The 27372-nt window shown below is 39.4% G+C and overlaps 1 protein-coding gene across 1 annotated transcript in view; it reads right to left on the reverse strand.

Moving 5' to 3' along the window:
• Positions 1-27372, reverse strand: part of LOC128657266 (rootletin-like) — a 282131-nt gene that overhangs the window by 121659 nt on the left and 133100 nt on the right. Inside the window, exons 11-19 of the mRNA XM_053711546.1 lie at positions 17068-17157; positions 15603-15818; positions 15154-15344; positions 12759-12941; positions 12220-12364; positions 5919-6065; positions 2400-2630; positions 1717-1910; positions 1503-1630 (exon numbers count right to left, since the gene is read on the reverse strand). Coding sequence (XP_053567521.1) covers positions 1503-1630; positions 1717-1910; positions 2400-2630; positions 5919-6065; positions 12220-12364; positions 12759-12941; positions 15154-15344; positions 15603-15818; positions 17068-17157 — 1525 coding nt within the window. The remainder of the gene's footprint in view (positions 1-1502; positions 1631-1716; positions 1911-2399; positions 2631-5918; positions 6066-12219; positions 12365-12758; positions 12942-15153; positions 15345-15602; positions 15819-17067; positions 17158-27372) is intronic.

The raw sequence follows: 27372 nt of genomic DNA on the forward strand, positions 1-27372 counted from the left end.
GCCGTTAATTGTTGCATAGTAAGGAGTATTGGCGCGCTAGATGTACTAGGGGCCTCCTGAGTGGGCAAGACTCGTGTAGACGAAGGAGGGAATGATGCAGTACCATGCTTACTCCCCTCACTTGAGGAATCATCTTGGGCATCATTGTCATTATCACATAAATCACATTTATTTAAATGAATAGGAATTCTGGCTTCCCCACATTCAGAACACAGTCTATCTGGTAGTTCAGACATGTTAAACAGGCATAAACTTGATAAAAAAGTACAAAAAACGTTTTAAAATAAAACCGTTACTGTCACTTTAAATTTTAAACTGAACACACTTTATTACTGCAATTGCGAAAAAACATGAAGGAATTGTTCAAAATTCACCAAATTTTCACCACAGTGTCTTAAAGCCTTAAAAATATTGCACACCAAATTTGGAAGCTTTAACCCTTAAAATAACGGAACCGGAGCCGTTTTAAGCTTTAACCCCTTTACAGTCCCTGGTATCTGCTTTGCTGAGACCCAACCAAGCCCCAAGGGGAATACGATACCAAATGACGCCTTCAGAAAGTCTTTTCAAAGTATCAGAGCTCCTCTCACATGCGACTGCATGCCATGCCTCTCAAAAACAAGTGCGCCACACCGGCGCGAAAATGAGACTCTGCTTATGCTTTGGGAAAGCCCCTAAGAAATAAGGTGTCTAATACAGTGCCTGCCGATATTATTATATCAAAATACCCAGATAAAATGATTCCTCAAGGCTAAATATGTGTTAATAATGAATCGATTTAGCCCAGAAAAGTCTACAGTCTAAATAAGCCCTTGTGAAGCCCTTATTTACGATCGTAATAAACATGGCTTACCGGATCCCATAGGGAAAATGACAGCTTCCAGCATTACATCGTCTTGTTAGAATGTGTCATACCTCAAGCAGCAAGAGACTGCACACTGTTCCCCCAACTGAAGTTAATTGCTCTCAACAGTCCTGTGTGGAACAGCCATGGATTTTAGTTACGGTTGCTAAAATCATTTTCCTCATACAAACAGAAATCTTCATCTCTTTTCTGTTTCTGAGTAAATAGTACATACCAGCACTATTTCAAAATAACAAACTCTTGATTGAATAATAGAAAACTACAGTTAAACACTAAAAAACTCTAAGCCATCTCCGTGGAGATGTTGCCTGTACAACGGCAAAGAGAATGACTGGGGTAGGCGGAGCCTAGGAGGGATCATGTGACCAGCTTTGCTGGGCTCTTTGCCATTTCCTGTTGGGGAAGAGAATATCCCACAAGTAAGGATGATGCCGTGGACCGGACACACCTATGTTGGAGAAATCCCGTTTTGTACAATGTGAGTGAGTTTTGGAAATCACTGTAGAAACATAAAGTTCCTAGTAACTCTTTCACAGGCCATTGGACATGATGGATAATGAAAGACCTTTACAAGTGAACTAAACTGATTTCATAACTAGGCAGAAGACAATCACTCAAGGCCTAAGTGATTTAATACCTTGCAGGTTTTGCTTTGCGAGCACCAGGGTGTGTATTTCTCCCTCTAGCTGTTCTCTGCAATCTTCCAGTTGAGCAACCCGACGCTGTGTTTCATACAAAGCATTTTCCAGGGACTCCTTTTCTGATCTGTGTTGGAGAGAAGAATAAAAGCTTAAGACAAAGCAAGATACCATGAAGGTCAGCACATAAATAAGGTATCCAATAGGTAATACCTCAGCTGGCTAAACTCCTCCTCATTTTCTTGTCTCTCGTTGTCTAGAGCTGCTATCTGCACACCAAGCTCCGCTTTCAGTTTGGTCAGTTCCTCAATGCGTTGGGATGAGCGTTGCAGAGCTGCTGTTTGTAAATCTAGCTCCCTGCGTGTTTCCTGTAACTGTTCCTGCAGTGTCTGTGTCATATTATTAGCCTGAGGATAGAATGAACTATTAGTGTGCAGTTATCAAGAACACTATTATAACAGTTACACTTGGGCAGCCAATGGACCCTATTTAAGAAAGTCTGGCGGACCTGATCTGACAGTGCGGATCAGGTCCGCCAGACCTCGCTGAATACGGCGAGTAATATGCTCGCCGTATTCAGCATTGCACCAGCAGCTCACAAGAGCTGCTGGTGCAACGCCGCCCCCTGCAGACTCGCGGCCAATGGGCCGCCAGCAGGGAGGTGTCAATCAACCCGATCGTACTTGATCGGGTTGATTTCCGGCGATGTCTGTCCACCTGCTCAGAGCAGGCAGGCAGGTTATGGAGCAGCGGTCTTTGTGACCGCTGCTTCATAACTGCTGTTTCTGGCGAGCCTGCAGACTCGCCAGAAACACGGGGCATCAAGCTCCATTCGGAGCTTGATAGATAGGCCCCTATATGTCTATCCCTTTGTGTTATATTACAGTGCTCATTACCTGTGACAGCTGTTCCTGTAATTTCATTCTTTCTCTGAGCACACCATGTAGCTGCTCTTCCTGTGCCTGGCGTTTCTCCTCAGCCTCTCTGCTCCTACGTTCTATTACTATTTTTTCAGTCTGTAACTGGGTCACCTCCAGCTCAAGTGCTTCCCGCTCCTCCTTTAGCAGGGCATAGTTAGCCTCACTTGCACGGCGTTCCTCTTGTAGCGTCCCACGCTCTGACTCCAACTGGGAGTGGAGACAGAAAAAATGAATTATTATTTTCTTACACCTATGGTTGCATCTGTCCCCTATTTGTTCCGCGTACACCACACGGTTAAGAACTTCATCACACAAAATCAACTATACTGATTCAACAGGTGGAAATATCAACCAACTAAGGGGACAACAGTAGAACAAGACACCAATATCAAGTGCAATGTAAAACTTGCTACTGCAGTCTTATGCAGATTCTGTGAAGGTTTTATAGAGAAGTTTTTTTTCTCAAAGTAACCAAGCACTTAGGTACAGGGGGCTGCCCTTTCTGTGCCTACGTACAGGTGCTCTCATTTTCACAACCCGCATGCTTTAATAATCATTCAAAGACGTTATGTGTGACATTACTGCAGGGGCGGAGCAACCATTGGTGCAGCAGGTTCAGTGGCACCAGGGCCCAAGTGCTGTGTTTACTCAACACTGTCATGCAAACAAAACAAAAAAGATATAACAAAAAACAATCTGCAAAAAAAAAGACAGATAAAAAAAAGGAAATCATGATAGAATCATATGATAATGGTTTTTTTTGAACTGTGCAGATGCATTTTTGTTCAGGCTTCAATTTCAGATCTTGTACACACTAGACTAAAATTGCTAACTATCGGCTTAATTACGAGTTTTGCGTTACGGTGCGGTATGGCTATTATCGCTGAAGGAAAGGAGTTGAATATCCCACTAGTAGTTGGAATAACGTCGTGGACTCTCCATGTCATAGGAAAGAAATTGGCCATTGCGCTGGAATGGCCGGTAACGCATATTACGAGTCGCGACGGTATAGCTATACCGTAAAAATTTTAGCCTGTAACGCAACGTCCATACCACACTCAAAAATAACATTTGAGTGCGGAATTTTCCAAAGCACCGTATTACACGTTGTGCGGTCCGGCTAAAATGCTTGTGTTACAGCCTATACCATTCCGCTATCTGAGACCAGTAGTTATGGATTTTACGAAACAAAAATGTTTCACAAAACTCATAACTAAACTGTTACAAAGTACACTAACACCCATAAACTACCTATTAACCCCTAAACCTCTGCCCTCCCGCATTACAAATACTATATTAAACCTGTTAACCCCTAATATGCCACCCACCCACATCGCCGACACTAAAATAAACCTATTGACCCCTAAACTGCCGGCCCCCCACATCGCCAACACTATATAAACCTATTAAGCCCTAATCCGCCACTCTTCGACATCACCGACACTAAATAAAGCTATTAACCTCTAAACCGCCGGCTCCCCACATTGTAACTAATAAATAAAACCTATTAATTCCTAAACCGCCAGCCCCCCATATCGTAACTAATAAACTAAACCAATTAACCCCTAAACCGCCAGACCCCCACATCACAAAACACTAAATTAAACTATTAACCCCTAAACCTAACACCCCCTAACTTTAAATTAAAAGTTACAATATAACTAAGATTAAACTATAAAATAGTGTTTATTATTTTTTTGTAATGTTATATTTTTTTATTTTTTCGTAGTATTAGGTTTTTTAAATGAGTAATTTAGGTTTTTTAACTGGTAGTTTTTTTATTTTATTTAAAGGGACAGTCAAGTCCAAAAAAAACTATAATTTTTCAAATAGGGCATGTCATTTTAAACAACTTTCCAATTTACTTTTATCAACAATTTTGCTTTGTTCTCTTGGTATTCTAGTTGAAAGCAAACCTAGGAAGGCTCATATGATAATTTCTAAGCCCTTGAAGGCCGCCTCTTTTTTATTTGCTTTTCACAACAGGGGAGAGCAAGCTCATGTAGGCCATATAGATAGCATTGTGATCACGCCCGTGGCTAGTGGCAGACACTGCACTAATTGGCTAAAATGCAAGTCAATAGATAATAACTAAAAGTCATGTGATTAGGGGCGGACAGAAGATGCTTTGATACAAGGTAATCACAGAAGTAAAAAGTGTATTAATATAACAGTGTTGGTTATGCAAAACTAGGAAATGGGTAATAAAGGGATTATCTATCTTTTTAAACAACAAAAATTCTGGTGTTGACTGTCCCTTTAAATAGTTATGTTAGGTTAATTTATAGTTTAATGTTAGTTAGTTTTTTGTTTAACAGGTAAGTTTTTATTTATTTAAAGATAGTTATATTGTAACTTTTAATTTAAAGTTAGGGGGTGTTGGATTTAGGGGTTAATAGTTTAATTTAGTGTTTTGCGATGTGGGGATCCAGCGGTTTAGGGGTTAATAGCTTTATTTATTATTTGCGATGTGGGGGGCTGGCGGTTTAGGGGTTAATAACTTTTATTAGTGTCGGCGATGTAGGGGAGCGGAGTATTAGGGGTTAAAAACTTTTATTAGTGTCGGGGAGCGGAGAATTAGGGGTTAATAACTTTTATTTGTGTCGGCGATGTCGGGAGTGGCGGATTAGGGGTGTTTAGACTAGGGGTTTATGTTAGGGTGTTAGGTTTTAACATAACTTTTATTTTCCCTATAGACATCAATGGGGTTGCGTTATGGCGATTTGCCATTCCACGATCGCAGGTGTTAGATTTTTTCTAACACTCTATCCCCATTGATGTCTATGGGGGAAAGCGTGCATGAGCACGTAAACTCAGCCCTTGGCTTTTGTGCGGTATGGAGCTTTTTACACCATACCGCACAGCACAAGGAGGTTTTTCAGTAACTCGTAATGGCAGCATTATGGAAAGTGCAATAACGCAAATTTTATTGCGTTAGTTACGCACCCGGTATAGCGCAAAAATCGTAATCTAGCCGTATCTGAAGTATTATTCAGTAATGTTCAGTAATTTGTATATCTGATGATGTCATAAAAAGTGGTGTCACAAAATAAAATTAAATGTAATATACAAAACCATATTAAATACATTCTTAATTTTTAAACTTAAAAAATATAATCAAAAGTTTTAAAAGTCAGAATGTGAAATCTGAAATATTTCATAATTAAAGTGAATTCATTGATTTATTTTACTTTTTTTTATAAATATAATCTGTTTTACATTTTGAAATTGTGTGGTTTTAGAAAATACAGCAATTCTATTTAGAGAAGCAGAATACAAGTTTTATAAGATTATTTAACAGTTTTATTATAAATTTAGGTAATCTAATGATCATCAATAACATTATTTCTTAGATATAGCATTTCAGAGCCAGGATGAACAGATTTGTACGATTTTTCATTTGATGTGATAGCACTAATCCATAGTATGATCTGGAGAACAGACCTCAAATGGTGTGTCATAACATGACTTGACAGCTATTCGCTTGACTATTACCTGCAATATGACACGGTTCAATGCCACTTTGTCTTGTGCCAGTCCTTCATTCAGAGCACCCATTTTAGCCAGCGAGTCACTCAGTGCCGCCCGTTCACTGCGCATCTGATTGAATGCCATCTCTAGCTCTGCTCTGCCTGATTCAGCCTGGCAAGAAAATCTGTATTAAAAACACACCATATGCACCAGAGACACTGTGTACTGTAGTTGTATCAATATTTTCCATTTCATGCAGTGCAGCTTTTTTGGTCCAAGAAGGATCATCTATGTGGCGTGTCCTGAGAGTGACCCTTTTGGGATTAACACTTAGTAGCAAATTACTTGAAACTAATAGAATTCCCAGGGAATTCAAAATGTATGCTGGTTCCCATTAACAACAAGATTTTGTTTTAACAACTAAAATGAACCCCAAATTAATCAAGCTTTGAATTGTTCTAAGTATTAAAGGGATATGAAACCCACACATTTTCTATCATGATTCAGACAGAGCATGCAATTTTAAACAACTTTCTAATTTACTTCTTTTAGCAAATTTTCTTTGTTCTTTTTGTATCTTTTGTTGAAAAGCAGGGACGTATGCTTAGAGAGCCGGCCCATTTCTGGAGCACTATATGGCAGCAGTTTTGCAAGAATGTTATCCATTTGCAAGAGCACCAGATATCAGCACTATTTCCTGCTATGTAATACTCCAGATGCCTACCTAGGTATCGCTTCAACACCAAATAACATGGGAATAAAGCAAATTTGATAATAGAAGTAAATTTAATTTTTTTTTTTAAAAGGTCTGCTCTGTCTGAATCCCAAAAGAAACAAATTATTTAATAGTGGCCCTAATCGTTTTGAATTCATCTTGGATAGTTTTGTCTGTCTTTTCTACAGCATTCAGATGCATTAGAAGTGCATGTGAGCGAATCAGTTCAGCCACCTGAATTACGTAGATATGCAGGAAAATCTGTTTTTGGGCACCCAGATTGTGCACCTCATCCCTTCAGAGAAGCAAAATAAAAGGAGTTAATACAAAAGTAGAAGACAACAGCTTATTGATTCACGGCTAGATTTAGAGTTCGGCGGTAGCCGTCAAAACCAGCGTTAGAGGCTCCTAACGCTGGTTTTGGGCGCCCGCTGGTATTTGGAGTCAGTGATTAAAGGGTCTAACGCTCACTTTACAGCCGCGACTTTTCCATACCGCAGATCCCCCTACGCCATTTGCGTAGCCTATCTTTTCAATGGGATCTTTCTAACGCTGGTATTTAGAGTCGTTTCTGCAGTGAGCGTTAGAGCTCTAACGACAAGATTCCAGCCGCCTGAAAATAGCAGGAGTTAAGAGCTTTCTGGCTAACGCCGGTTTATAAAGCTCTTAACTACTGTACCCTAAAGTACACTAACACCCATAAACTACCTATGTACCCCTAAACCGAGGTCCCCCCACATCGCCGCCACTCGATTAAAAATTTTAACCCCTAATCTGCCGACCGCCACCTACGTTATACTTATGTACCCCTAATCTGCTGCCCCTAACACCGCCGACCCCTGTATTATATCTATTAACCCCTAACTTGCCCCCCACAACGTCGCCGCAAGCTACTTAAAATAATTAACCCCTAATCTTCCGACCGCAAATCGCCGCCACCTACGTTATCCCTATGTACCCCTAATCTGCTACCCCTAACATCGCCGACCCCTATGTTATATTTATTAACCCCTAATCTGCCCCCCACAACGTCGCCGACACCTACCTACACTTATTAACCCCTAATCTGCCGAGCGGACCTGAGCGCTACTATAATAAAGTTATTAACCCCTAATCCGCCTCACTAACCCTATCATAAATAGTATTAACCCCTAATCTGCCCTCCCTAACATCGCCGACACCTACCTTCAATTATTAACCCCTAATCTGCCGACCGGAGCTCACCGCTATTCTAATAAATGTATTAACCCCTAAAGCTAAGTCTAACCCTAACACTAACACCCCCCTAAGTTAAATATAATTTTTATCTAACGAAATAAATTAACTCTTATTAAATAAATAATTCCTATTTAAAGCTAAATACTTACCTGTAAAATAAATCCTAATATAGCTACAATATAATTTATAATTATATTATAGCTATTTTAGGATTAATATTTATTTTACAGGCAACTTTGTAATTATTTTAACCAGGTACAATAGCTATTAAATAGTTAAGAACTATTTAATAGTTACCTAGTTAAAATAATAACAAATTTACCTGTAAAATAAATCCTAACCTAAGATATAATTAAACCTAACACTACCCTATCAATAAAATAATTAAATAAACTACCTACAATTACCTACAATTAACCTAACACTACACTATCAATAAATTAATTAAACACAATTGCTACAAATAAATAAAATTAAATAAACTATCTAAAGTACAAAAAATAAAAAAGAACTAAGTTACAGAAAATAATAAAATATTTACAAAGATAAGAAAAATATTACAACAATTTTAAACTAATTACACCTACTCTAAGCCCCCTAATAAAATAACAAAGCCCCCCAAAATAAAAAATTCCCTACCCTATTCTAAAATACAAATATTACAAGCTCTTTTACCTTACCAGCCCTGAACAGGGCCCTTTGCGGGGCATGCCCCAAGAATTTCAGCTCTTTTGCCTGTAAAAAAAAACATACAATACCCCCCCCCAACATTACAACCCACCACCCACATACCCCTAATCTAACCCAAACCCCCCTTAAATAAACCTAACACTACCCCCCTGATGATCTTCCTACCTTGTCTTCACCATGCCAGGTTCACCGATCCGTCCTGGCTCCAAGATCTTCATCCAACCCAAGCGGGGGCTAGACATCCACTGAAGAAGTCCAGAAGAGGGTCCAAAGTCTTCCTCCTATCCGGCAAGAAGAGGACATCCGGACCGGCAAACATCTTCTCCAAGCGGCATCTTCTATCTTCTTCCATCCGATGACGACCGGCTCCATCTTGAAGACCTCCAGCGCGGATCCATCCTCTTCTTCCGACGACTAGACGACGAATGACGGTTCCTTTAAGGGACGTCATCCAAGATGGCGTCCCTCGAATTCCGATTGGCTGATAGGATTCTATCAGCCAATCGGAATTAAGGTAGGAATTTTCTGATTGGCTGATGGAATCAGCCAATCAGAATATAGTTCAATCCGATTGGCTGATCCAATCAGCCAATCAGATTGAGCTTGCATTCTATTGGCTGTTCCGATCAGCCAATAGAATGCGAGCTCAATCTGATTGGCTGATTGGATCAGCCAATCGGATTGAACTTGATTCTGATTGGCTGATTCCATCAGCCAATCAGAAAATTCCTACCTTAATTCCGATTGGCTGATAGAATCCTATCAGCCAATCGGAATTCGAGGGACGCCATCTTGGATGACGTCCCTTAAAGGAACCGTCATTCGTCGTCTAGTCGTCGGAAGAAGAGGATGGATCCGCGCTGGAGGTCTTCAAGATGGAGCCGGTCGTCATCGGATGGAAGAAGATAGAAGATGCCGCTTGGAGAAGATGTTTGCCGGTCCGGATGTCCTCTTCTTGCCGGATAGGAGGAAGACTTTGGACCCTCTTCTGGACTTCTTCAGTGGATGTCTAGCCCCCGCTTGGGTTGGATGAAGATCTTGGAGCCAGGACGGATCGGTGAACCTGGCATGGTGAAGACAAGGTAGGAAGATCATCAGGGGGGTAGTGTTAGGTTTATTTAAGGGGGGTTTGGGTTAGATTAGGGGTATGTGGGTGGTGGGTTGTAATGTTGGGGGGGGGTATTGTATGTTTTTTTTTACAGGCAAAAGAGCTGAAATTCTTGGGGCATGCCCCGCAAAGGGCCCTGTTCAGGGCTGGTAAGGTAAAAGAGCTTGTAATATTTGTATTTTAGAATAGGGTAGGGAATTTTTTATTTTGGGGGGCTTTGTTATTTTATTAGGGGGCTTAGAGTAGGTGTAATTAGTTTAAAATTGTTGTAATATTTTTCTTATCTTTGTAAATATTTTATTATTTTCTGTAACTTAGTTCTTTTTTATTTTTTGTACTTTAGATAGTTTATTTAATTTTATTTATTTGTAGCAATTGTGTTTAATTAATTTATTGATAGTGTAGTGTTAGGTTAATTGTAGGTAATTGTAGGTAGTTTATTTAATTATTTTATTGATAGGGTAGTGTTAGGTTTAATTATATCTTAGGTTAGGATTTATTTTACAGGTAAATTTGTTATTATTTTAACTAGGTAACTATTAAATAGTTCTTAACTATTTAATAGCTATTGTACCTGGTTAAAATAATTACAAAGTTGCCTGTAAAATAAATATTAATCCTAAAATAGCTATAATATAATTATAAATTATATTGTAGCTATATTAGGATTTATTTTACAGGTAAGTATTTAGCTTTAAATAGGAATTATTTATTTAATAAGAGTTAATTTATTTCGTTAGATAAAAATTATATTTAACTTAGGGGGGTGTTAGTGTTAGGGTTAGACTTAGCTTTAGGGGTTAATACATTTATTAGAATAGCGGTGAGCTCCGGTCGGCAGATTAGGGGTTAATAATTGAAGGTAGGTGTCGGCGATGTTAGGGAGGGCAGATTAGGGGTTAATACTATTTATGATAGGGTTAGTGAGGCGGATTAGGGGTTAATAACTTTATTATAGTAGCGCTCAGGTCCGCTCGGCAGATTAGGGGTTAATAAGTGTAGGCAGGTGTCGGCGACGTTGTGGGGGGCAGATTAGGGGTTAATAAATATAACATAGGGGTCGGCGATGTTAGGGCAGCAGATTAGGGGTACATAGGGATAACGTAGGTGGCGGCGGTTTACGGAGCGGCAGATTAGGGGTTAAAAGTGTAATGCAGGGGTCAGCGATAGCGGGGGCGGCAGATTAGGAGTTAATAAGTGTAAGGTTAGGGGTGTTTAGACTCGGGGTACATGTTAGGGTGTTAGGTGCAGACGTAGGAAGTGTTTCCCCATAGCAAACAATGGGGCTGCGTTAGGAGCTGAACGCTGCTTTTTTGCAGGTGTTAGGTTTTTTTTCAGCTCAAACAGCCCCATTGTTTCCTATGGGAGAATCGTGCACGAGCACGTTTTTGATGCCGGCCGCGTCCGTAAGCAACTCTGGTATCGAGAGTTGCATTTGCGGTAAAAATGCTCTACGCTCCTTTTTTGGAGCCTAACGCAGCATTTGTTTGAACTCTCGATACCAGAGTTAAATTTATGGTGCGGCCAGAAAAAAACCCGCGGAGCGTTAACAGCCCTTTTACCGCCAAACTCCAAATCTAGCCGTCAGTATTGATGAAGGCCACATAATGTGCCTAATAGGTGTCATAATGTGTCTGAATAGGTTTTCTTCACTTAACCAATAATATCAATTTCAAGAGGCCAAGGATACTCAAATGCAAAGTATTAGTGGAGTTTAAACAAACCCACACAAAACCAACTAAAGAAGAAAACACATGATAACAGACTTTCTTAAAGACTTGAATACTTCTGAATTTAAAAATGCAGGGTAACCTTGTGTGACGCACTTTGTACTGGTCTTCCAGTGGATTAAAATAGTCCCCAGTGAGAGCTTGATTGCTTAAAGGGATACTGAACCCAATTTTTTTCTTTCGTGATTCAGATAGTGCATGCAATTTTAAGCAACTTTGCAATTTACTCCTTACTTACTTTATTCTTTGTTCTCTTGCTATCTTTATTTGAAAAAGGCATGTAAGCTTTTTTGGTTCAGTACTCTGGACTGCACTTTTTTATTGGTGGATGAATTTATCCACCAATCAGCAAGAACAACCCAGGTTGTTCACCAAAAATGGGCCGGCATCTAAACTTACATTCTTGCATTTCAAATAAAGATACCAAGAGAATGAAGAAAATTTGATAATAGGAGTAAATTAGAAAGTTGCTTAAAATGTAATGCTCTATCTGAATTGCGAAAGAAAAAATTTGGGTTCAGTGTCCGTTTAAGAATGTCCAGTGCTACTTGCCCGATACAAATGAAGAAACTATTTGAAGAACTAATTTTTACTAATTTTATTTCCCTTTCATCTGCATATGCATAATAATTTTGCATACTGACATTTATGCCTCTCTAGAAGGAAAGGGAATTTTAAGAAGAAAAAAAATATTTCATATTTCTAATTTTTGTTGAAGACGTCTTAAAAAAGGAATAAAATGGCCCTTTAATGGGTTTATTAAGGCAACGTGTTTTAAAATAATCTCAGAGATTTACCAGTAGATCTATTTATATTGTGTGTACAGTCAAATTCATGTTTACAGTACGCATGAAAAATGAAGACCTTGCTAAGGGCGCTGGCCACAGCCTCCTTCTCGCCTTGCAGGACATCTCTCTCTAGTGCCATTTGGCTCAAGCTTTCCCTGACAGTAACCAGATCCTTCTTCAGAATGGACACCTTCTCTTCTAGTTGTTCTTGAGTTCTTTTTCTATTCAGAAACCACAGAAAATACATTTTACCAAGAAATCACAAATATAAATATTTTTAAATACTTTATTAAATAATCTAAATATCAGGGTTGCCAGCCTCTTGCAATTGTTCTTTATACATATAACATACCTTACATAAAACGTATGTAATGTATATAAATTCATTTTTAATCCTCCTAAAAGCTTTTGTAATATTCTGCGCTCATAAAGTCATGAGCAAACTCTGTTAGAGATCAATCATTTATCTTACAAACTAGAAAACAAAATGCCATAGCACCTCTTACTGTGCAAATGAGTCGAATTAGAACATTTACAAACTAGACAGTATTTCAGCAAATTTACTACGATGAAACAAGACAGTATTTGCTTTAATAAAAGAATAATCGCTCTCACCCTCTCTCTAACTCCTTGTGATTGCGGTCCCGCTCACGATTCAGTTCCTCCTTCTGCTCCTCAAGCAGCTCCCTCTGACGGAGGAGCTCTGTGTTCACGGCTTTGAGTCTCTCAATCTCCAGCAGTAAACTATCAGCCTTTTGCTTAACTGTCTGTAATGACTCTTCCATATCTTCTTTGTCTCTGTTGGCAGAAACATAACTACTGAAAGATATTTATTGACACCAAAATATGACGTCAGAGTACGTCTTGAATGAGTGCATGGGGATAAAACTGAAGTGGTTCAGACCAAAAGTGTTCACATCAAGGTTCAGATGGTAGATGTGAAATGTGAAGAATTTTACCAAAATTGTGATTGCTTTCATTTTTTACAGGTGCTATAACTTGCCTAATAACACTTTGCACTTATATTATTGGCTGTTATACTGATTTAGACACAGACAATCTGCTTTATTTTCTCTCACCTGGGTCTGTAAATTTTATTTTAACTTTCTCTTTAAACCTAGAACACAATACTGCTAAAAAACAAACAAACCCTGGTGATAAACATACAGCGGAAATGAAGTACCATATAACAAATACTGCAGGTCCACATTGTCTTGCCCAGACTGCATACTATGCAACTCTTATTCAAATCAAAGGGACAGTAAACATTGTCCCAGATGTTACATCATTTTGCTCTATGTGCAGAATTATGTAGCATATGGATAGCCTTTCCTAAATCCTACATTATATGAATATCATTTTATTAATATAAATAGAATGTTATTGAACAAATAACATGCACGACCTAGTATGTTTTATTGTCAGAATTAATAAAGGGACAGTAAAAGTTGTCCTAGATGTTAAATTTTTCTGACGACAGCTTTACCTAGCGCGGGAGCGCGGTAGACAAAGTTGAATGGTGCGATCGGTCGCACTTTGATTAGACAGTGAGCATGTGACGCACTAGTTAGAAAAACTGCTGCGCCGAAGAGGATGGCTTCACCTAGCGCGGGAGCGCGGTAGACAAAGTTGAATGGTGCGATCGGTCGCACTTTGATTAGACAGTGAGCATGTGACGCACTAGTTAGAAAAACTGCTGCGCCGAAGAGGATGGCTTCACCTAGCGCGGGAGCGCGGTAGACAAAGTTGAATGGTGCGATCGGTCGCACTTTGATTAGACAGTGAGCATGTGACGCACTAGTTAGAAAAACTGCTGCGCCGAAGAGGATGGCTTCACTTACAAGGTAAGTGATGTTTTAGCCTGAAAATTAGGTATTTTGGGAAAAAGTAGCTACTATTATTATCTTTGTATGCACATAAATGTAATATTTGCTTTCTACACAATAAGCTTAATTAAGTACTTGACATATGTACTGTATTTGCTAAAAGATGTGTTTCTTAAATGAAATAGTATCCACAAGTCCCTGAAGATTAAAGACACACAAACCACTTTGAGATTGTAATAAAGAACTTTGAAATATGCCTTCACTATTTATTTTACTCATTATCCTGTAATTAAAATGTTAGAACTGGAAGTGTGGACTGCAGACTTCACAAGCTTAACCCTGCCATCTATACCTAATAGCTCAACGGAGGTAATAAAATAGCAGCAAACATGGTGTTACTGTATTGAAAAAATGTTCACACTTATTCAGTACGTTAACTGATTGCAAGACTACGAAAAGTGCTTTTTTTTTAGTAATGTTTTATGTCCCTTTGAAATATACTATCTGTGGTTAGGCTTATCTGACTGTGCATTCATTCTACCTCTTGATGTACCTAAATGGAGTGTTTTCAACAATAGCACACGTATTACAGGGGTTTAATATTATAATGGTTTTAGAATTTAAAATATGCACCTCACTACTTATTTCTCCATAAAAGGACAGAACACATACAACATTTCTATCAGTGCTCCATTTAAATAAGTTTAAATATTTTTGTATGAAAAGATTAAGTTAAAGGGCAATTTAGTGACCCTGAATTGCTATGTGTTTAACCTCCACAAAGGGCATAAACATATAGTCAAAGTACCACTCGGAGTCTCAAGAGAACTGCTTGTCCAAAGTGAAAACAGTAGTTGATCCAATCAGTATCTCTAGTTGTACAGCTGGGTCATGCGACTAGTGCTGCTGACTGGATCAGCGGTTCGCTGCTGGTCCTGAGCGGTATTTGTTTCTCCTTTGACGACACTATAATGGCCAGTTAAAACTTGCTTTTTTATTTAAAACATAAAATTGCAAATGTGTTCACAACTCGGCCCTAGTGACAGATTTCCCATTGGCTGATAAGGATAACTCCAATAGTACTATTGGTGGATAAAGACAGGTCTCACAGAAACATCCGTTAAAAAACTGTAATACATTTTACATGCAGTAAAGAAAAAAGAAGAGAATATAGCTTGTATTACCTCTTCAGAGAATCTATGCTGCTTTGACAACGCTGGGATTCCTTTTTGGAACTTTCTAGGATGTTGCTGATCTCCTCCTTCTCTCGGTTTAGCTCTTGCTCTCGCTTCTTAGACTCCTGCATACACTCCTGTAGTTGCTTCTTCGTACTTTCCAGGGACTCCTTCACCAAAGCCACTTCTAGCTGCAGGTCCTAACCAGAGATATACACCAGGTTATCTTCTGCAGCAGTAATGTATATGTGCAAATAGAAGGCCCTAACTCAGGATGGCAAGTTGTCAGCAGGTATGGTTAATAAAGGACATTGCGTTGTTTTACTTAAAGAACAGTACAATTTTAGAGGCTAATATTACTTCTGACTGCGTATATAGTATTTGTACGTGTTCTATATAGGAGCTAAGATTATGAACATGTTACAACGCACTATTCGTTACTTCTACATCCACTTTACCTTCTCTTTTTCACGTCTTCTCTGTAGAGCATTCTGCACAGCTCTTATTGCTTTTTCTTGCCTCAGAGGTGACAGCGCACGAGTTGGGGATTTCCCACGTGACGGAGATGGGCTGACACTACGTATTGGGGAAAGTGGCTCTCTCAGTTCATCTACAATGTCTCCTGCTGTGTTCTCCAGTCCCAATGAAAAAGAAGTACTATCTGCCTGACACATCTGAAAAGAATGCAGTAAAAACCTTTACATGCCCTACAAGATTTCCAGTGAAATAGGAGTTCTGAATATCGTAACCAAATAAACGTACAACAGCTTGGGAGTAATGTAAAATGTAATGTTTGGGTGAAAAATATTGATGAAGACAGTACTGTGGTAGCTACATGGCAGATCTTCAATTAAAAGGATAATATTAAATTGCAAAAACTTACTCCAATGTAAAAGAGCAGGTACACTTCTGATGACAATGGAAATCTGTTACTTAAAGTGATGGTAAACTCTCCCCTTTATAAAATCAGATCTGGAATGTAAGCGCTATTTTAGATGAAGTTTAATTCATTAGCTGTAATGAAGATGCAGTATAACTTAGTTATTAATATAGATATGAAATTCAAATACTGCATGCTCCTCCGCCCACTTCAAAAGTAAACTTTTCTGTGAGCTAACAGATTGAATTGTTGTCCAATCAGCTCTCCCCATATGGCACTTTTGTTGTAGCTAGAGCACTGATTGGAGAGTAATTCAATTATTTAGCTGACAGGAAAATTGACTTTTGAAGTGGGTGGTGTAACGTGGGGTATTTGAATTTCATATCTATATTAATAACTAAGTTATAGCGCATCTTCATTGCACATGATGAATAAAACCCCATCTAAAATAGCGCTTACATTTCAGATCTGATTTTAAAAAGGGGAGAGTTTACCATTACTTTCAACTCCCCAACCGAATACGTTACATGCTCAGCTATAAAAATGACTGAACCCTGTGCCACTTTACCAAAGAGCTCTTAATTGAACAAAGTAAGGTTTATGGTTTCAGTCTGAACAGAACACAAATATTAGCCTGTTTTATCTCCAAAGTTTCTCTAATATGCTATAAAATGAATAAAAAAATAATTCTTCACCAAAACTTAACATAAGCCAAAAGGTAGTTATAAATAGTGACCATGTACAGAAAACTACATCTGCTCAAGCTCACAAAAAATTGTTTAGCTGTTTTCATGTTCTACGGTGCATACCCAACATTGTAGAAGCTACTTTGTGCAATTATATCTCTGGTTCTACTGCCCTTTTTCCAATATCCATCTGTGACAGTTTTCATACCCAGAAACCCTCATATCACCATTTTCATATCTTGGTACATCAAAAAGTACTGAACTAATTTTCTTTAAATTCTCAAGATCTGCATTGACTGCCAGTCCATACAGCTTTTGCCACTGCCTTATTGTCATTTTCTAAAGCTTATTACTTACCTGACTAATTGTATTCAGGACTTGTTGTAATGTCTCACACTCTTCTCTGACACCTTCAAGTTCTTGCAAAGTATCACAGCCATTATTTTCCTGCAACATAACATAAAGACATTGAGAGCAGAGAAATGACAAGTAACTACTAAGAGGGCAGAAAGATATGCATTTACTAATGGTTTTGTTTGTAGGTGCTGCCTATCTCCCCTGGCTATGCTTTACCTCTGAGAATGTCTACAACTAGCATGTGGGCTATGTTAGTGTTAGTTACCAGAGAGAAGCACCCCTCCACTGAACTTACCAGCAACAACCTATAGCCCTATCCAGTAGAGAGCCCATCCAGTGCTGCACAGGTAGCAGCAGAGGATATAAGAGAAAAGTACCTTAAATTCCACAGAAGGAGGCTAAGGAACGAGTCCCTGCGAAGGGAGTTATGGCTAAAATACCATAGGAAAATACTGCATGAGAAACAGAAATAGAAGCAGTCTGCCAGGAACAAACAGCAGCTCAATAATTTGTTCTATGGCCTGGTTGCCACCTGGGGGTGGCGCTGGCCTTGTGGATAAGCACGGACGTTTTTCTAGCTTTTGTTCTGTCTCAGTTGAGTGCATCTCTATATTCTATTGTTTGTTCTCAACTAGTATGTCTAAGAGGTAATAGGTGTCACATTGGTCTGAGCACCCTTAAAATATTCCGAAGTTGGTTATAACTGGAACACCTCTATCTTCACCTTCACTCCTAGGAGGCAAAGAACAAAACTGAGTAGTGCAGGGAGGTGGGGAGGATTTTAAGCTCTTGTTGCTTGGGGTGATTTTCCTCCTCCTAGTGGCAGGAATTTAATCTCACACACCAAAGACTTGTGGACTCTCATCCTCATATAAAGGTCAGGAGCAGAGAAGAAAAACAGTGGTTCCCAAACCTTTTCCAGTAACTACCCCCTTGGTTCCATAAATTTACCATCAACCGGTAAAAATATTACATGACTACTAATAAATAATGACACAGTAGAATTTACAATTAAAATAAAATAAACTTTTTATTGAAGTAAAAACGTTAGTCATTGTGAACCTGATTGGCCTATCTTGCCCAGAATCCTGTGCTGCATTGCAAACAATCACCGAGATTACGAGTTTTGCGGTAACAGGTGTGCACTGCTAACAAGCTTTTTTTTTTCACCGCTCCCTTAAGACAACACTGGTATTACAGGTTTTTTTAAACCCGGCGTTAGCCGCAAAAAGGTGAGCGTAGAGCAAAATTTAGCTCCACATCTCACCTCAATACCAGCGTTGCTTACGGTAGCGGTGAGCTGGAAAAACATGCTCGTGCACGATTTCCCCATAGGAATCAATGGGGCAGATTCAGCTGGAAAAAAAAACCTAACACCTGCAAAAAAGCAGCGTTCAGCTTCTAACGCAGCCCCATTAATTCCTATGGGGAAATAAAATTAATGTCTACACCTAACACCCTAACATAAACCTCGAGTCTAAACACCCCTAATCTTACACTTATTAACCCCTAATCTGCCGACCCGACATCGCCGACACCTGCAATATATATTTTGAACCCCTAATCTGCCGCTCTGGACACCGCCGCCACCTACATTATCCCTATGAACCCCTAATCTGCTGCCCCTAACATCGGCGACACCTACATTATAATTATTAACCCCTAATCTGCCGCCCCCATCGTCGCCGCTACTATATTAAATTTATTAACCCCTAAACCTAAGTCTAAACTTAAGTCTAACACCTCCCTAACTTAAATATAATTTAAATAAAACGAAATAAAATTACTACAATTAAATAAATTAATCCTATTTAAAACTAAATACTTACCTATAAAATAAACCATAATATAGCTACAATATAACTAATAGTTACATTTGTATCTATCTTAGGGTTTATTTTTATTTTACAGGCAACTTTGTATTTATTTTAACTAGGTATAATAGTTATTAAATAGTTATTAACTATTTAATAACTACCTAGTTAAACTAAAGACACATTTACCTGTAAAATAAATCCTAGCCTAAGTTACAATTATACCTAACATTACACTATCATTAAATTAATTATCTAAACTAACTACAATTAAATAGAATTAAATTAAATAAACTAAAGTACTAAAAAAACCCCACTAAATTACAGAAAATTAAAAAATAACTACAATTTTTTAAAACTAATTACACCTACTCTAATCCCCCTAACAAAATAAAAAAGCCCCCCAAAATTATAAAATTCCCTACCCTATACTAAATTACAAATAGCCCTTAAAAGGGCTTTTTTGCGGGGCATTGCCCCAAAGTAATCAGCTCTTTTACCTGTAAAAAAAAAATACAATACCCCCCACATTAAAACCCACTACCCACACACCCAACCCTACTCTAAAACCCACACAATCCCCCCTTAATAAAACCTAACACTACCCCCTTGAAGATCACCCTGCCTTGAGCCGTCTTCACCCAGCCGGGCACAAGTGGTCCTCCAGAGGGGCAGAAGTCTTCATCCGATCCGGGCAGAAGAGGACCTCCAGACGGGCAGAAGGCCTCATCCAGGCGGCATCTTCTATCTTCATCTATCCGGAGCGGGTCCATCTTGAAGCCAGCCGACCCGGAGCATCCTCTTCTTCCGACGACTCTCGACGAATGAAGGATACTTTAAATTACGTCATCCAAGATGGCGTCCCTTGAATTCCCATTGGCTGATAGTATTCTATCAGCCAATTTAAGGTAGGAAAAATCCTATTGACTGATTGGATCACCCAATAGGATTGAACTTCAATCCTATTGGCTGATTCAATCAGCCAATAGGATTTTTCCTACCTTAATTCCGATTGGCTGATAGAATCCTATCAGCCCATCAGAATTCAAGGGACGCCATCTTAACTACTGACTTTTAAATGCGGTAGGAGTCTTGACAGGAGAGGGTCTACCGCTCACTTCTTCCAAGACTTGTAATACCGGCGTTAGGCAAATCCCATTAAAAAGATAGGATATGGGGCGGAGCCTGGAAGGGCTGAGGAATGGCAGCCTAGGGGAAAAGCTCCGTGCAGACTTGCTGTTCAAATGGCATAAAACCGATGTGAGAGGCTAGAATTTAAGCCAAAAAAGACACTACCAACAAGGACATTCATCTGATGTCTAATGGGACTTGAGAGGAGAGAGGCGCTATAAACAAGAGGATCTTTATAGCAGGGCTCTGAACAGTGGCGCATCAGACGCCATTTCTACTGCACACGTGGAGTCACCTTCAATCCCCGGGGGAGCGCTCAGCCGACCCGAAGACACGGGAGAAACCAGCAGGCTGACTACTGCTCGGCGGAGAACAAATAGGAGAGGCAGAAAATAGCAGGAGGAAGAAGATGTAAAAGGAGTAACCGGCTTATGCAGCTCCTAAGCTACGGAACTATAGGTACGCAGGGAAGGCCGGAGCAGGTTTATTAAACAAACAGGGGGATGCTACCGGGCAGAAACTAGAGTGGCGAGAGGGAGAATGACCACAAGACAGGATTATGATTGAAACAAAGAGACTTGTAAAGTGGGGAGAAGTATATACCCAGAGGCTCTTTATAAGCTAGAAGGCGCATTTGTAGCACAGGCCTCACAGGTGCAGGGAAAGTGACTCCTCGATTTCTAAAGACCCTACACTTTGCACTCCCCCAATCAAAAAATTACATTCATGCTACGGAGTTCCCCATAACCTTAGTTAACTGAGGGATAAGTACAAAAACTGTGTTTGATGTGATCAACAGGGAAAACTGCAGCACTCAAGAGTCAGGAGAGAGACTTAATTAGGAGGTGATGCTGCCATTATAAATACACACAAGGAAAGCTACGCAAACAATATGCTTATTGAAACTTAGTGAAGATTCTTTGGGAGATTACTCTATATGCCTCATCTTGCATACAAGTTATAACTGGCACATTCAAGGTTTATTATGCTTTTTTGACCTGCAGTCAAGACCTTTTATATACATAATGATACTTTAAAGACACTTTGGTCTTGGGGTGTTTAACATTTGTTGGACAGTGCCTGGAGGAAGATAGATTGCACCTTACTGAAAATAAAGATTGGGGCACTGTAGTTGTCTTCGGTTAATCTGGCCCTTTAGGCGCAGTAAGATTGGGAGTCACATCGAACATCGCAACAAAGAACGCTAAAAATGGCGGCCAAGAAAAACTCTAAAACAACATCACTAAATAAGCAGCCCACAACTAACCTTTTTTTTAAATCTATCAAAGGAGATAAATCCTCAGACATACAAATGCAACTTTCGGATGAGGAGAGAGAGGGGGATGAAGGATCTAGAGATACAACGGAGGACTTAAGGCCAATCACCAGAGCAGATCTAGATCACTCAGACCTAGATTTAGAGTTTGGCGGTAGCCGTCAAAACCAGCGTTAGAGGCTCCTAACGATGGTTTTGGGCTACCGCTGGTATTTAGAGTCAGTCATTAAAGGGTCTAAAGCTCACTTTCCAGCCGCGACTTTTCCATACCGCAGATCCCCCTACGCCATTTGCGTATCCTATCTTTTCAATGGGATCTTCCTAACGCCGGTATTTAGAGTCGTGGCTGAAGTGAGCGTTAGAAATCTAACGACAAAACTCCAACCGCAGAAAAAAGTCAGTAGTTAAGAGCTTTCTGGGCTAACGCCAGTTTATAAAGTTCTTAACTACTGTGCTCTAAAGTACACTAACACACATAAACTACCTATGTACCCCTAAACCAAGGTCCCCCCACATCGCCGCCACTCTATTAAAATTTTTTAACCCCTAATCTGCCGACCGCACGCCGCTGCCACCTACATTATCCCTATGAACCCCTAATCTGCTGCCCCTAACACCGCCGACCCCTATATTATATTTATTAACCCCTAATCTGCCCCCCTCACCGTCGCCTCCACCTGCCTACACTTATTAACCCCTAATCTGCCAGGCGGACCGCACCGCTACTATAATAAAGTTATTAACCCCTAATCCGCCTCACTCCCGCATCAATAACCCTATAATAAATAGCATTAACCCCTAATCTGCCCTCCCTAACATCGCTGACACCTAACTTCAAGTATTAACCCCTAATCTGCCGATCGGAGCTCACCGCTATTCTAATAAATTTTTTAACCCCTAAAGCTAAGTCTAACCCTAACCCTAACACCCCCCTAAGTTAAATATAATTTAAATCTAACGAAATAAATTTACTATTATTAAATAAATTATTCCTATTTAAAGCTAAATACTTACCTGTAAAATAAACCCTAATATAGCTACAATATAAATTATAATTATATTGTAGCTATTTTAGGATTAATATTTATTTTACAGGTAACTTTGTAATTATTTTAACCATGTACAATAGCTATTAAATAGTTAATAACTATTTAATAGTTACCTAGTTAAAACAATTACAAAATTACCTGTAAAATAAATCCTAACCTAAGTTACAATTAAACCTAACACTACACTATCAATAAATAAATTAAATAAACTACCTACAATTATCTACAATGAAACCTAACACTACACTATCAATAAATAAATTAAATAAAATTCCTACAAATAAATACAATGAAATAAACTAACTAAAGTACAAAAAATAAAAAAGAACTAAGTTACAAAATATAAAAAAATATTTACAAACATTAGAAAAAAATTACAACAATTTTAAACTAATTACACCTACTCTAAGCCCCCTAATAAAATAACAAAGACCCCCAAAATAAAAAAATGCCCTACCCTATTCTAAATTACAAAAGTTCAAAGCTCTTTTACCTTACCAGCCCTTAAAAGGGCCCTTTGCGGGGCATGCCCCAAAGAATTCAGCTCTTTTGCCTGTAAAAAAAAACATACAATACCCCCCCAACATTACAACCCACCACCCACATACCCCTAATCTAACCCAACTCCCCTTAAATAAACCTAACACTAAGCCTCTGAAGATCTTCCTACCTTGTCTTCACCATGCCAGGTATCACCGATCGTTCCAGTCTCCAAAATCTTCATCCAAGCCCAAGCGGGGGGCTGGCGATCCATAATCCGGCGGCTGAAGAGGTCCAGAAGAGGCTCCGAAGTCTTCATCCTATCCGGGAAGAAGAGGCGATCCGGACCGGCAACCATCTTGATCCAAGCGGCATCTTCTATCTTCATCCGATGACGACCGGCTCCATCTTGAAGACCTCCACCGCGGACCCATCTTCTTCTTCCGACGACTTCCCGACAAATGACGGTTCCTTTAAGGGACGTCATCCTAGATGGCGTCCCTCGAATTCCGATTGGCTGATAGGATTCTATCAGCCAATCGGAATTAAGGTAGGAAAATTCTGATTGGCTGATGGAATCAGCCAATCAGAATCAAGTTCAATCCGATTGGCTGATCCGATCAGCCAATCAGATTGAGCTCGCATTCTATTGGCTGATCGGAACAGCCAATAGAATGCGAGCTCAATCTGATTGGCTGATTGAATCAGCCAATCGGATTGAACTTGATTCTGATTGGCTGATTCCATCACCAATCAGAATTTTCCTACCTTAATTCCGATTGGCTGATAGAATCCTTAAAAGGAACCGTCATTCGTCGGGAAGTCGTCGGAAGAAGAAGATGGGTCCGCGGTGGAGGTCTTCAAGATGCATCGAATGAAGATAGAAGATGCCGCTTGGATCAAGATGGTTGCCGGTCCGGATCGCCTCTTCTTCCCGGATAGGATGAAGACTTCGGAGCCTCTTCTGGACCTCTTCAGCTGCCGGATTATGGATCGCCAGCCCCCGCTTGGGCTTGGATGAAGATTTTGGAGCCTGGAACGATCGGTGATACCTGGCATGGTGAAGACAAGGTAGGAAGATCTTCAGGGGCTTAGTGTTAGGTTTATTTAAGGGGGGTTTGGGTTAGATTAGGGGTATGTGGGTGGTGGGTTGTAATGTTGGGGGGGGGTATTGTATGTTTTTTTTTACAGGCAAAAGAGCTGAATTCTTTGGGGCATGCCCCGCAAAGGGCCCTTTTAAGGGCTGGTAAGGTAAAAGAGCTTTGAACTTTTGTAATTTAGAATAGGGTAGGGCATTTTTTTATTTTGGGGGTCTTTGTTATTTTATTAGGGGGCTTAGAGTAGGTGTAATTAGTTTAAAATTGTTGTAATATTTTCTTATGTTTGTAAATATTTTTTTATTTTTTGTAACTTAGTTCTTTTTTATTTTTTGTACTTTAGTTAGTTTATTTAATTGTATTTATTTGTAGGAATTTTATTTAATTTATTTATTGATAGTTTAGTGTTAGGTTTAATTGTAGATAATTGTAGGTATTTTATTTAATTCATTTATTGATAGTGTAGTGTTAGGTTTAATTGTAACTTAGGTTAGGATTTATTTTACAGGTAATTTTGTAATTATTTTAACTAGGTAGCTATTAAATAGTTCTTAACTATTTAATAGCTATTGTACCTGGTTAAAATAAATACAAAGTTGCCTGTAAAATAAATATTAATCCTAAAATAGCTACAATATAATTATAATTTATATTGTAGCTATATTAGGGTTTATTTTACAGGTAAGTATTTAGATTTAAATAGGAATAATTTATTTAATAAGAGTTAATTTATTTTGTTAGATTTAAATTATATTTAACTTAGGGGGGTGTTAGTGTTAGGGTTAGACTTAGCTTTAGGGGTTAATACATTTATTATAGTAGCGGTGAGCTCCGATCGGCAGATTGTGGGGGGCAGATTAGGGGTTAATAAATATAATATAGGGGTCGGCGGTGTTAGGGGCAGCAGATTAGGGGTACATAGGTATAATTTAGGTTGCGGCGGTATACGGAGCGGCAGATTAGGGGTTAATAATAATATGCAAGGGGCCAGCGATAGCGGGGGCGGCAGATTAGGGGTTAATAAGTGTAAGGTTAGGGGTGTTTAGACTCGGGGTACATGTTAGGGTGTTAGGTGCAGACATAGGAAGTGTTTCCCCATAGAAAACAATGGGGCTGCGTTAAGAGCTGAACGCTGCTTTTTTGCAGGTGTTAGGTTTTTTTTCAGCTCAAACTGCCCCATTGTTTTCTATGGGGATATCGTGCACGAGCACGTTTTTGAAGCTGGCCGCGTCCGTAAGCACTGCTGGTATCTAGAGTTGCAGTGGCGTTAAATTATGCTCTACGCTCCCTTTTTGGAGCCTAACGCACTGAAAACCCAGCCCTTCTCTGAACTTCTAATACCAGCGGTATTTAAAAGGTGCGGGAGAAAAAAAGCAAGCGTAGCTAACGCACCCCTTTAACCGCCAAACTCTAAATCTAGGCGCTAGTTTCCAAACAGGACATTAATGTAAACTTCAAAAAAATGCTTGAAAAAATGGAAAATCTACAAAACTCTGTGACCAATAGCATAAAAGACCTCAAACAGGAGATTGTGGATCTGGGAACACGAGTGAACTCTTTGGAGGAGAGTGGAGATACAATGGTTGAAGACTTAAATGCAGTAAAAGATAAAGTCACCTCCCAACAATCAGAATTAGAGGATGTCTATGATAAACTAGAAGACCTAGAGAATCGTAGTCGCAGATCCAATCTGCGACTGAAAGGAGTTCCAGAGTCAGTGGGCCCTGGGGAGTTGAATACATACTTGCTCGACCTTTTTTTTGGGTATTACTGGCACAAGGGGAGATGACAGGTTTCAAATGGAGAGGGCACACAGGGCTCTGCGGCCTAACCCTAAGGGTGAAGAACCTCCCAGAGATGTGATTATCAAGATGTTACGCTTTCAAGAGAGGGAGGAAATTCTCGCAGCAGCGAGGAAGAATCCCACTTTTAAGTACCAAGGGACTATAATACAGTTTTATCAGGATCTTTGCCTACGGACTTTACAAAGAAGAAGCTCTCTACGACCACTCACTTCCATGCTGAGGAAGAATCAAGTTCCATACCGTTGGGGCTTCCCTTTTGCTCTCCACATAACGTGGGAAAACAGGACATTCTCTATAAAGGACCCTCAGGAGATCCCAGAAACTTGCCGTAAGATGAAGATGGACCTTCCGACTATGCTACAACAAGATGCTACCACAGCTCAAACCAATATGGAGGGCAGGCACCGTCAGAAACAATGGTCCAAGATACCCGAAAAGAAGCGCAAGACATGAATATGATCAAGATAATAGAGGTCATCTTTGAATAAAGGAAGGGTATTCCCCTTTTTGTGAAAGTGATACGGACAAAATAAAATGTTTATTGCTGAACTCCCATGACCTGTAGGGACATAAACCAGGGGTCAGATAAGTATATAAATGCTATGCAAATGTTTTATTATCTAGGATTTGTTTTTCCTACAAAGCCATATTGTTATAAGGTATTTTCATGCTTGACATATCTTGTTAGCCAGAAATGTTGACAACTGCGATACCTTTTGTTTTCTTCTCTTTTTTCTTCTTTTCTTTATCTCTTAAGTCTCACTTGAGTTCAAGATAGATGATATGCCATATTGTTCAAATGATGTAGCTAACTGCACTTAAGTATGCAATGAGTTGGAACCCAGTGGGTATTTCTAAAGTTTATGTTTTTATGTTTAAATTTGCTTGTTATTTAAGTTTTGTTTTTTTAAACCAGGTGTTTCTACCAGATATAGAGGTGAAAAGGTGAGGTGGGCTCGAGGAACTAGAGAGACTCAGGTATCATGGATAAATGTTGGCGGGAGGGTTCTGTGGGACCTAGATAGACTTTCTGGGACAGACCGGTAAGGGACATGGAGAAGGGGGATGGAGGAGATCAATGATGACACATAATATTAAACTAATCTCCCATAACGTTAGGGGATTAAATACAGATACTAAAAGGAGGACGGCAATGACACACTATTTGAAATTAAAAGCTAACATTATATTTCTCCAAGAAACGCACTTTATATCCCAGACAATCCCAAAATACTGGACGCAGCAGTTCCCCCATAACTTCCATTCTACGACTGATACTAAGAAAAGGGGGGTGACAATACTAATACACAAATCTCTAGATTTTATAGGATAGTGAAATGAGTGATAATGAGGGTAGGTTTGTGATAGTTAGAGGTACAATACAGAATACCAAAGTCACTCTCTGCAATGTGTATGCACCCAATGAGACGCAGAATTCCTTCTTTGACAACATTTCACAACATCTTACTCAGTGGTCACAAGATAGGATAATTCTAGCGGGGGATTTTAATGTATCCATGACCTCCTTCTCGGGGGAGGGAACCGGAAGTCAGTCAAGCAAGAAGCATCGCCATAATGCGATAGTTAAGTCAATCAGGGACTCCCTAGGAGCACACAATCTTATAGACTCATGGGAAGCGGTAGGTAACTCTA

This window comes from Bombina bombina, chromosome 4, assembly GCF_027579735.1.
Source record: "Bombina bombina isolate aBomBom1 chromosome 4, aBomBom1.pri, whole genome shotgun sequence".
Lineage (NCBI taxonomy): Eukaryota > Metazoa > Chordata > Amphibia > Anura > Bombinatoridae > Bombina > Bombina bombina.